At 48.0% G+C, this 12,500-nt stretch overlaps 1 protein-coding gene across 1 annotated transcript in view; it reads left to right on the plus strand.

Moving 5' to 3' along the window:
- The window catches only part of spata17 (spermatogenesis associated 17), a 99,609-nt gene that overhangs the window by 42,827 nt on the left and 44,282 nt on the right, over positions 1-12,500 (plus strand). Inside the window, exon 8 of the mRNA XM_063183695.1 lies at positions 8,786-8,934. Within this exon, the coding sequence (XP_063039765.1) occupies positions 8,786-8,934 (149 nt within the window). The remainder of the gene's footprint in view (positions 1-8,785; positions 8,935-12,500) is intronic.

Genomic DNA, 12,500 nt, shown 5'->3' on the forward strand with positions numbered 1-12,500 from the left:
TTCTCTCTCTCTCTCTCTCTCTCTCTCTCTCTCTCTCTCTCTCTCTCTCTCGCTCTCTCTCACCCAATTATTTGTGGTTTGAACAGGAACCCTCTCTCCTCCCTCCACACCCCCGCACCCCCCACACACCCCACACCACCACCACCACACCCTGTACGATAAGCATCAGGGAGAGTGATAGATTGATTATATGTGTTGTGTGTGTGTGTGTGTGTGTGTGTGTGTGTGTGTGTGTGTGTGTGTGTGTGTGTGGTGGTGGTGGTGGGGGGGTGTTGTATCTGTCCATGGCGGGGGGCTGATCGGGTGATGATAGCAGTGAGGACAGCGGCCATCTCAACATCATGAATTAAAACGCTTGAAGGTCAAGCCACCAAAGAAAACAAAGACAGGGGGACAGGGGAGGGGTAAAACACACACACACACACACAGGCACACACACGCACGCACACACACACACACACACACACACACACACACACACACACACACACACACACACACACACACACACACACATACATATACACACACACACACACACACACATTCAAAAAATTCACTTTGGGATGAGCTGCCACTTCTACTACAGAGAGCAGAGGTCGGCAGCGGGGGAATGTCAGACAAGATGCCTGCATGTACACACACACACACACACACACACACACACACACACACACACACACACACACAGACACACACACTGACCGGTGCAGACACACACACACACACACACCCACACACACACATACACACACAGACACACACACACACACCCTGACCCTTGCACACACACACACACACACACACACACACACACACACACACACACACACACACACACACTGACCCGTGCAGACACACACACACACACACACACACACACACACACACACACACACACACACACACAAGCGTGTCTGTCTGGCGAGTCCCTAACCAACTAGACTGTGCCGTCTGATAGACTTCTGGCAAACTAAATTCCACTGTTTTGTCTGACAGCGGCTCAAAACTGTGTCTGTTTGTGTGTGTGTGTGTGTGTGAATATGTTTGTGTGTGTGTGTGTGTGTGTGTGTGTGTGTGTGTGTGTGTGTGTGTGTGTGTGTGTGTGCGTGCACCAACCATGTTTGTGGCGAGGGCTGGCGGAGACAAAGTTGGTGGAATTGCAGGAATCCAAATGGCATGAGCTGAGATGATTGAATCAGTTTAGCTTTGCCCCGTCTCTCTCTCTCTCTCTCTCTCTCTCTCTCTCTCTCTCTCTCTCTCTCTCTTTCTATCGCTTTCTCTCTCTCACTCATTCGCTCACTCTGTCTCTCTGTCTCTCTCTCTCTCTCTCTCTCTCTCTTTCTATCGCTTTCTCTCTCTCACTCATTCGCTCACTCTGTCTCTCTCTCGCTCTCTATCTCTTTCTCTCTCTCTCTCTCTCTCTCTCTCTCTCTCTCTCTCTCTCTCTCTCTCTCGCTCAATCACTCTTTCTCTCTCTCTCTCTCTCTCTCTCTCTCTCTCTCTCTCTCTCTCTCTCTCTCTCTCTCTCTCTCTCTCTCTCTCTCTCTCTCTCTGTGTGAAAGTAAATGAACCCGTAAGAGAAAGGCAACACGCCATTACCCCTTGTATGATTTTGCACAAAATCAAACGAACCATTCGTCAAGCGGCCAGCCAAACGGACAGTCCACTGGTCCAGCCTGCCCTCAGACACACACACACACACTCTCTCTCTCACACACACAGACACACACCACACACACACACACACACACCACACACACACACACATGACATGTTCGCTGTCAAGCGTTCCCGAGCGTGCCCATTCGTTACTGCAGAAATGATATTAGGGGATGCGTGTAATTCATGGCTAGTTGAGGGAGTGCGCTTCGACTCCTGCACTGGTGTGCTGGAGTGGTGGTCACCGCGGCGACGGACTGAAGGCATCCATCATGGCTGACAGATATCCGTCGGAATGCCGACGGTTACAGATGCTTGTCTCGGCCGAGGTGTGCGTGTGTGTGTGTGTTGTGTGTGCGTGTGTGTGTGTTTGTGTGTGTGTGTTTGTGTGTTCTCGTGTGTGTGTTCGTGTGTGTGTGTGTGTGTGTGTGTGTGTGTGTGTGTGTTCTCGTGTGTGTGTGTGGGTGTGTGTTCTCTCGTGTGTGTGTGAGTGTGTGTGTGTGTGTGCTGGAAGAAGTTCAGATTGGAGGCTCTTTAGCATTAGTGGTGGTTACATGGTTAAAATGGATGGTTCACTCGCTCCACACGCGTCAGGACAACTCTTAATGAAATGCAGTTAGCACGCCTAATTAGAGAGAGAGAGAGAGCGAGAGAGAGAGAGAGAGAGAGAGAGAGAGAGAGAGAGAGAGAGGGTGTGGGTATGGGTGCTTGTGAGTGCATGTTTTCGTACGTCCGTGTGTATGTGTGTGTGTGTGTGTGTGTGTGCGTCTGCGTGTGTGTGTGTGTGTGTGTGTGTGTGTGTGTGTGTGTGTGTGTATGTGTATGAGATTAAGTGTGAAGATTTGAGGAACATCCTGTGTCTGCACATCATTGTCATGTTGGAGGGTTTCCTTCTGTACCTCTGTGGCGTGTAAAATCACCATAGACTCAGCCCATCGCAGCAAGCAAGCAGATCGCCGTTGCATGGACATGTGCAACAAAATGCTATTTCAGTTGAAGTTGAGATTTTATTTAATCACGTGACGTGCCGTGACGTGTGATGTTCCAAGATGGCGCCGCTCTATGGCGACTCGGTGTTGCATTGAAAGCGTCCTCACCTTCTCCATCCTGGTCTGGTATGGCAGCGCCACCAGCCAGGATAAGTAACAACTGGAGAGGGTGGTACGCAAGGCCTCTAAAATCACAGTCTTCCCACCTTAGCCTCACATTACAATCTGACCCCTCGCACCCAGCACACCCTCTATTCACACTCCTACCATCAGGCAAAAGATACAGCAGCATCCCATGCAATAGGCCTACCACAAGTTTTAGGGACAGTACCTCCCCACAAGATGTACGCCACTTGAATTTGCACTAGGACTTTACAGTCACTCCACTGCCTGGCTTTCTACTGCTGCCTACCTTGCACTATGTACTGTATCATGTCTTATTGCACTTTCAATGTTTATTGTATGCGTAATCCCCTGTTTATGTATGGCACCTCTTGTCTTCTTGTCTTTATCTTAGCTATATATGTATTTGTGTTGTTAAATGTAAGAGCAAACCAAAGACATTCCTTGCAACTGTATGTTATACTTTTGATTTGGCTGTAATAAACTTGAACTTGAACTTATTAGTTTCATGATGAATATTTTAGGAAGCCTCTCAGCTCAACTGAGCTTTGCAACAGAGGGTCTCTGTGCTCCCGTCAGCCAGGATGAATGAAGGAATGAAGTAGGGATGCACCGATACCGATACTGGTATCGGTATCGGCACCCTATACTGCTCATTATACTCGTACTCGTACTCGTCAAGCACTTGCCAATACCAGGAACGATACTGCTATTACACAAAACAATGCAAAATCTTGTCACGTTCTGTGTACTCTGGCAGCATGGAAAAAAGTGCCCCCTCGTACATTTACTAACATTTAAATCTACATGGAAATGGACAGTAAACATATCACAGGTGGAAAAAAAACAAGGCCATGCATTTATTTTCATTGTATTTTGGTGGTAAAAGGTATCGGTTTCAGTACTCTGTATCGGCAAGTACACACATTAATGTACTCGTACTTGTATGGGTTTTCAAAAAAGTGGTATTCTAGTGGTGCATCCCTAGAATGAAGCCTTCTTCTACTGCCAGGACCCATCCCTGTGTCCTCCTGTGCTGCTTTTCTGTCAGGGTTTGTGTACCGCTGCTAACCTAAATCAGCTGGGATCAGCAGCCTATCAATAGAAGCACCTCATAATTGCAAAGAAATGTGCAATAAGGTGAAACGGTGGTCCTTTTACGTGTATACTATTTTTAGTGAATGTTTTTCGGATGAATTGGTGCTTTATTATAATAATAAATCCTTTCGGTGTGGTGGGAGTCTGGGCCCTCAGCTCAGCCGGGCTTCCGAGCAGCACGAGTGTTGCCAGATGAGGCCAAAAAATGCTAAAAACCCGCCTAGAAGCACAAAATCCCGCCCAATTCTATTGATTTCTATGGCAAAAATTGGGCGGGTTTTTCTACTAAATGCCATTTTTACCCGCACACGGCCATCCTAAGCAGCCCAATTGGGCGGGAAACAGCCCAATCTGGCAACACCCAGCAGCACTGAGGCTCCCAGCAGTCAGTCTAGTCGGGCGTCCGGGATGAATGAAGGAAGGAAGCTCTGCTGCTAGCCAACAGGGTTCAGGAGGAGAGGATTGCCTGAGATAATACTGTTAGGAGGGGGAAAGGTGGGTCATTTTTTTATGTTGTTGAGGCGTGTGTGTGTGTGTGTGTGTGTGTGTGTGTGTGTGTGTGTGTGTGTGTGTGTGTGTGTGTGTGTGCATGTGTGCGTGTGTGTGTGTGTGTGTTCTTGTGTGTTTGGCTGGAGGTGGGGTGGCGAGGCTTTTGGGAAGTCCGGAGGGGCCCTTGGTGGGTCATTTGTTGAGCGGTGTGTGTGTGTGTGTGTGTGTGTATGTGTGTGTGTGTGTGTGTGTGTGTGTGTGTGTGTGTGCGTGTGCGTGTGGCCTGTGGGTAGTCTGGAGGGGCCTGGGGCCTCATCAATAACGCTCGGCGTGGTTACTGTCTCGCCGCGGTGTGTATGTGTCTCGCCGCGGTGTGTGTGTGTGTGTCTCGCCGCGGTGTGCGTGCGCGGTTGCCCACTGGTCATGGCCATAAAACACTCTCTCTGATCCGCGGCACCTGTCCTGTCCTGTCCTGTCCTGTCCTGTACTGCCCTTCCCTGTCCTGTCCTGTGCTGTCCTGCGGTGCCAAGCTTTGGGGGTCTGCTGTGCCGTGCATTGATATGTGATAGTGTGGTGTGGTGGTGTGGTGGGGTGGGGTGGGGTGTAACGTCCTATCCTGGCGTGTGTGGTAAAGTAGTGTGACTGGGTGTGGTGTGGTGTGGTGTGGTGCCATGGTGTGGTCGCAAGGGGGAGGGGGGAAAATCCCCCTTTAGGTAGACCTAAGGACTGTTCTATTCATTCTAGGAGCATTATGACACACCCCTTTAGGCAGACCGAAACCTGGTCACATTAGGTGCCCATAGCAACCTATTACATTGGCATATCTCTATATACTTAAAGAGTCTCTGGCCATACTTTCATGGTGTGTATGTGTGTGTGTGTGGTGAGCTGGGGGACATTTTTGTGGTGTGGTCTGGTGTGGCATGCTGTAAGTTAATGTCCGGGGGGCAAGCGCTATGCAGACATACCGCTATTCAGACATACCACTATTCAGACATACCACTATTCAGACATACCGCTATGCAGACATGCCGCGATTCAGACATACCGCTATTCAGACATGCCGCTATTCAGACATACCGCTATTCAGACGCCAGATATGCCATAGGGTTAGGGGTTAGGGTTAGGGTTAGGGTAACTGCATGCAAAAAAAAACCCTGAGCAACGTAGCACAAACCACAGAAATGGCAGATTTCAGTGGGAAACGTGCCAGTATTCAGACAATAGACATCAATGTCTGAATAGCAGCATTTCTGAATAGCGCCATGTAACCGTAATGTCCTATCCTGTGGTGTGCTGTAGTGGTAGTAGGCCAATGATTCTTAAACTTTTTCAGCCGGAGGACCACTTTGTCCCCCCAAAAATGTTCAGGGACCACCTGTCAACTTAATTCGCAGTTGACGGGTGCTAATATGGCACTGCTAATTTTGATGCAGATCTCTTACTTTTTATTCACATTACAGGCATGTCTTATTGTGGTAAAAAAAAACACTTCAGCTATGTTTAGCGTATAGCCAACTGCTAGCTTATCTTGGAAAAGTAGAAATCCCCTCGCGGACCACCTGAGCTCTGTCGCGGACCATCAGTGGTCCCCGGACCACACTTTGAGAATCAGTGGAGTAGGCCTACAGTATGTGCCGTGCTGTGGTGCGGTGCGGTGTGGTGTGTCTTGTGGTGTCATGCTCTTCCTATCCGGGGTCATCCCTATGTTCCCCGGGTCCTATGTTCCCCAGGTCCTATGTTCCCCTCTACCAGGGAACATAGGACCCTTTTTTCAAAAAAGGGTTCTATGTTCCCTACTGCTTCCAAGTAGACTGCTGCCACATGGCAAAGCGCAGGTTGTTGTTGCCACTGTGACAGGTTAGGTTTAGGGATAGTTTTGGTCAGGGCACAAATGTACAACTCAGAAACATTGCATTACGACAGGTTAGGTTTAGAGATGGTTTTGGGAAGGGCAATTTGAAAACTCGGAAACATACAATGCGGGGAACATTGGACCCTTTTTTAGAAAAAGGGTCCTATGTTCCCCGGTCCCATACAAAGACAGGGGAACATAGGACCTGGGGAACATAGGACCTGGGGAACATAGGACCCGGGGAACATAGGTACGCTCCCTCCTATCCTGTGGTGTGTGGTGTGCCATTGAGTCGCTTGGTGTGTGATGTGCTGTGGCAGGCTGGAGTGGGGTAGTGTGTGTGCCGTGTGGTTGCCCTATCCTGTGGTGTGTGTTGTGCCGTGCCGTGCCGTACTCTGGTGGCCTCTGTCCTGTGGTGTGGTGCTCTGTGCCATTGGGCAGCTTGGAGTGTGTCTGTGCTGTGGCAGGCTAGAGTGTGTGGTGTGTGTGGCGTGTGGTTGCCCTATCCCGTGGTGTGTGTGTTTGTGCTGTACCATGCTCTGGTGGCCTTTGTCCTGTGGTGTGGTGCTCTGTCGCTCTGCCATTGAGCAGCTTGGTGTGTGTCTTGTGTATGATGTGAAGCTGTGTGTGGTGTGGTTGCTTTGCCCTGTCCTGTGGTGTGTGCTGTCTGTGCTTTGTGATTCTACTGTATGGTGGCATACAGTATTTGTGCCGTATTGTCGTGTTTCATGTTGTGTGTGGCCGTGCCATAGGCTGTCCGTCCGGCATATTATATGTGTAAGTGTGTGTGTGTGTGTGTGTGTGTGTGTGTGTGTGTGTGTGTGTGTGTGTGTGTGTGTGTGTGTGTGTGTGTGTGTGTCTCTGTGTGTGTGTGTGTGTGTGTGTGTGTGTGTGTGTGTGTGTGCATGTGTGTGTGTGTGTGTGTGTGTGTGTGAGGCTGTGGTGGCCTCTATTCTGTGTTGTGGTATTGTGTGGTTGCATTCTGTGTGCCATGTTGTTGTATTTCATGTGGTGTGTGGTTGACCCTGAGGCTGACTGTTGGGGTGTGGTGTAGTATTGGTGTCCTGTAGTGTGATGCTCTATCCCAGCGGTGCCCAACGTGGGGAGGTGCTGCAACGGGGTCGCAGAGAGAAGGGAATGTTTACACGAAGCCCATAGACATGTAAGTACTTCCGCCAAGACACTTCGTGAGCTTAGAATTATAAGGTTCTATCTCCATTTAGGGTAGTTCTGAGATATTGAGCATCAAAGTTTTTACATCCCAGCTGTTTTGTGAGATAGAACGTTTTTATTTCATTAATAACAATGTAAAATAATACTTTTTTCACAAAAATAACACCACACAGGCATTAGTAAGTATGTAATGGGTCAGATTATGTAAAAAACTCTTGGCTCCTAGTCCTCACTACGTCTGGTACCTGCCTTCTGTGGAGCGATGTTGACCGGTAGGATTTATGCCGGTGTTCTGACAAACGGTCCTACATTGTAATTTTATCCTACGGTAAGATTTTTTTGTGTGTGTGAGAGAGCCCGCACACCTCGAAGGTTTCTTTTTCAGCAGGTGCAGCTTTTCAAGGTACTTCAGTCTTCAGTTCACACAAGGAAAAGTGCGACACTGCTTCACAGTTCACCACTTTTTTCTTTTTTCTTTGGTGCTGACGTTTTGGCACTAGGCCTTCATCAGAGTAGGTGATCCTATCCTACGGTAGGATAAAACGGTCCTACATCACCGTAGATAGACGTCAGACATGTTTGTTCAACAATTTACAAGTTAACCCCTTAAGACAAAGCATTATAAATGTGCTGTTACCAGAATGGCAATGACCAAGTCGTAATGTATTACTAAAGGCCCCGTGCACTGTCATAGTAGTGTAGTACTATAATAGTTAACTTTGAATGTCAATTACAGCGTGCCACAAGAGGTACGGCGTGCATTAAGGGGCTACATCCTGATTTTTCCGAAAATGTCCTTCCTGCTTCCTGCAATCGCGTCAGATCAAACAAAGTCCAGACCATGAATACGAAATGGAAATGGTAGTATTATGGGATGGTCAGGACCAGGCTAATAGACGTGGCCCAGTCGTGGTTTAGTCGGCTGGGCACTGGACTGCTACGTGGGCGACCCGGGTTCGATTCCCGACCCGGGTCATTTCCCGATCCTCCATCATCTCTCTCTAACCCCACTCATTTTCTGTCCCACTCTTCACTGTCCTGTCTAAATAAAGTTGAGAAAAAAATATAAAAATAATAATTCATAGACATGTGTGCAGTACATGTCTATTATAAAGCCAAGAAAACAACAATATACACGTGTATGGTTAATAAGTGTATTCCCTTTTCCTTCAAGTTCAAATTAAAATTGTTTGAATATGCCCAACGCTTCGCTTAGTTCCAAAAGGGGTTCAAAACAAAAAAGTGTGTGTGTGCGTGCGTTTGTGTGTGCATGTCCGTGTGTGTGTGACATGCAGACGTGTGTTTCATGTGTGTGTTTGTCACGTTTTTCTAATGTCGCGTGTGTGTGTTTGTCACGTGTTTCTAATGTTCATGTGTGTGTGTTTCCTTGTTGCAGGGTCCGTTCCGCGGCGTGGAGGAGGTGTGGCGTCAGCGCCAGCGCCCCATTGAGCCGTCGCTGCGCGTGGCCACGTCCATCACGGCCCTCCAGGAGGCGCGCCAGGAACTCAGGATGCACGAGCTCGACTCCAGACTCGTACCACACCCGTGAGTACACACACACACACACACACACACACACACACACACACACACACACACACACACACACACACACACACACACACACACACACACACGAGCTCGACTCCAGACTCGTACCACATCCTTGAGCACACACACACACACACACACACACACACACACACACACACACACACACACACACACACACACACACACACACAAGCTCGATTCCAGACTCGTACCATACGCATGAGTACACACACACACACACACACACACACACACACACACACAAGCTCGATTCCAGACTTGTACCATACCCGTGAGTACACACACACACACACACACACACACACACACACACACACACACACACACACACACACACACACACACACACACACACACACACACACACACACACACACACACAGACACACAGACAGACACACACACACAGACAAACACAAACACACACAGCCATGTGGGAGCTGTGGGATTAGGGAGTTGCTGGTTATAGACTCGTACCACACCCGTGAGTAGCCTATACACACCAGGGAGTCAGGATTTGGCTGGTTAGCGTCGCCGATTATTAGCAAGGCACTTCCTCGTTGCCATTTTCACCAATTCGCTCATTTCCGACACCACTTCGCTCTTGGTGATTGGTGGGTGCGCGAGTTTACTGTTGGGCACACAGACCTACATAGGTCTGTGGTTGGGCACCCTGTAATACCTCTATGCATCCAGTGCCCATCTTCCATATAGCTTTCTGGTCAACCTTACTTCAGTCAGTAGCGTGGCACATAATTGGCTGAGTAAACTGGTGTCGGAAATGAGCTCCCTGAAACCATGAGCTCCATGATTTTTTTTTTCAATTTTGGCTGAATTCACTAGCCTAGCATTTCGCATTGAAATGAATGGGGGCGGGACTTGTTCACTGTCTTCAGGTCTTATACTACCTCCAGGGTATACACACACACACACACACACACACACACACACACACACACACACACACACACACACACACACACACACACACACACACACACACACACACACACACACAGCAAAACTTTTGCATTTACATTGGCTCTATTACTCTGTTATAAAGGATACGTCTATAGACAGCTGACATTGTTGTGGAAGCCATGGCGTTATGGTTAGGGAGTTGGTCTTTGAATTGAGAAGTTGTAGGTTCGCAACATGATCTCTCAGAATTCCATGGAATGGACACGGATCTTTGGTACACAAAATCCGTGTCAGTTTCAACGTCAGATTTTGCCAAAATTCCGTGCTCCTGGACATGGAATTGTTTTCCGTGATGGACACATGAGTCCTCTACGGTTAGCGCCAGGGTAGGGCCAAATTCCGTATTTCTAATAAGAATATAGAGCTTGAAAGTGACGTCACTTCCCCCGATTTCATGGGACCTCAACGTTGTTTTTAGCCAAAAATCGTAGCATGTATTCCAATGGCGGTATTAAAATGATATTTCGATCCCCTTCGAGTTGTGCCACGAGCTCCACATATGTTGTTTCTGATATTTTTGTTTAATTTTTCGTACGAACCCCTAAACTTTTTAGAAAGCTGTGTTTCTTCACATTTTTCATGCAGACGGCCTCGGAACAAAACATTGATACTTCTGCATGAAAAATCTTTATCTAGCCTCTTAAACAGCATATTTGTAGCCCAGCGCATGTAATGACTGAGATCGGAAAATATTTACTCGCTACCATATTGTTAGATGGTCATGTTAGGTCCCGTGAAATGCGGAACTAAGGGGCGGGACTTTCAAGCTCTATAGGTGGTCTCCTTCTGTAGGCCCTAGTCCGTGACTGGAGTGCTCTTGCCCTTGGGAAAGACACCTACAGTAACTACACATCGGCTCTGGGGACTGTAACCAATGCTGTGCACCCCCAAAAGACAACTAATTTTCAATGGATAGAAGCATATGCTAAATGTAATGTAATTAGTCTCATTGTATCATTGTACACAACTTCACCCACCCAGTCAGAAAGTTTGGTGGCCTAAAAAAAAGAAAAAAGATGAAAAAATCTAATATGATGAGAAAAACAACAGCAACGCTTCAGTTCCAGTCATCAAGGGCTACTAATAGCCAATAGCAGTGGGTGTGATGGCAAACTCCAGCTTAGAGAGTTAATTATCAGGGAGGATTATGGCAGGCACACTTTGGACAATATTCTCTCTCTCTCTCTGCTCTAACATCTCTGCTGGCTGCACCACACCACACCACACCATCTCGGCCTTAAAAGGCACCCATTTATTTTAATTACAAGCGCAGTGTGCATCCTTTAGTATTAATCAGACACGGCCCTTTTTTCGCCCCAACTTTAAACACTAAATTAGCTAACCCCATTAACTCACTTGCACCACACACACACACACACACACATGCTCACGCACACACACACATACACACACACGTGCACACATACAGGCTTGCTTGTACACACGCACGCACGGACGCACGCACATACACACACACCAACACACACAAACGCACAGGCTGATTGGATACTGTGAAAATCGTATTAGATGTGTGTGTGTGTGTGTGTGTGTGTGTGTGTGTGTGTGTGTGTGTGTGTGTGTGTGTGTGTGTGTGTGTGTGTGTGTGTGTGTGTGTGCGTGACGCTCCAGGATATCGGCAGCCATGATTAACTCCCCTCTTGATCCCACCATCGCCTCTGCGTCCATCATTTTTTGCCACTAATTTACACACACACACATACACAAACACACACACACACAAGCACACACACACACACACACACACACACACACACACACACACACACACACACAAGCACACGCACATGCACACACACAAGCACACACACACACACGCACACGCACACACACAAGCACACGCACAAAACACACATGCAGTATCAGTGGCGGAACAATTGCACACAGGGCCCCAGGGCAAGGCACTTATAGGGCCCCTTATACCGCTTGCCAAGCTCACAATAGGGCCCCCACCACCAATACGGGAGGGCCCTGGGCCCAGGGGCAAGTGCCCTGCTCGCCCCCCCTATAGCTCCGCCCCTGTGCAGTATACACACATGCACGCACACAAAAAAACCCCACAAAAAACACAATGTTGAAAGCGCCACCTAAAACGCGCCTCTCCCGCTTGCTACCCATCTCTTCTCTTCTCTTCTCTTCTCTTCTCTTCTCTTCTCTTCTCTTCTCTTCTCTTCTCTTTCTCTCTCCACTGTCACCAACTTCATTTCTTTCCCATCACGGTCCGCTGACGAGGCCTTTTGAAGCTGATAATAATTTCAGTGGATTATAATGACTTATAATGAGGAGCGCCTTTTTAAAGCCGGACATTAAAAAGCAAAAAAAACTTCAGAGGTGCTTGATTGGTTTTGTAGTGGTGATCAGCCAGCTTTGTCATATTTGGCTGTCAGAAAAGAAGAAGAAAAAAAATCCACCATCCTCCTCACTCAGAAGCACCATGTCTGTTGGTTTAAAGTTTAAACTCACAGCGGTTCAATTAAATGTCCAATTTTTCCGCCATGCTTTCAGTACATCAGTACGCTGCTGGCTAAGTGGTACTA

The sequence above is a fragment of the Engraulis encrasicolus genome, chromosome 19 (assembly GCF_034702125.1).
Source record: "Engraulis encrasicolus isolate BLACKSEA-1 chromosome 19, IST_EnEncr_1.0, whole genome shotgun sequence".
Classification (NCBI taxonomy): Eukaryota; Metazoa; Chordata; class Actinopteri; order Clupeiformes; family Engraulidae; genus Engraulis; species Engraulis encrasicolus.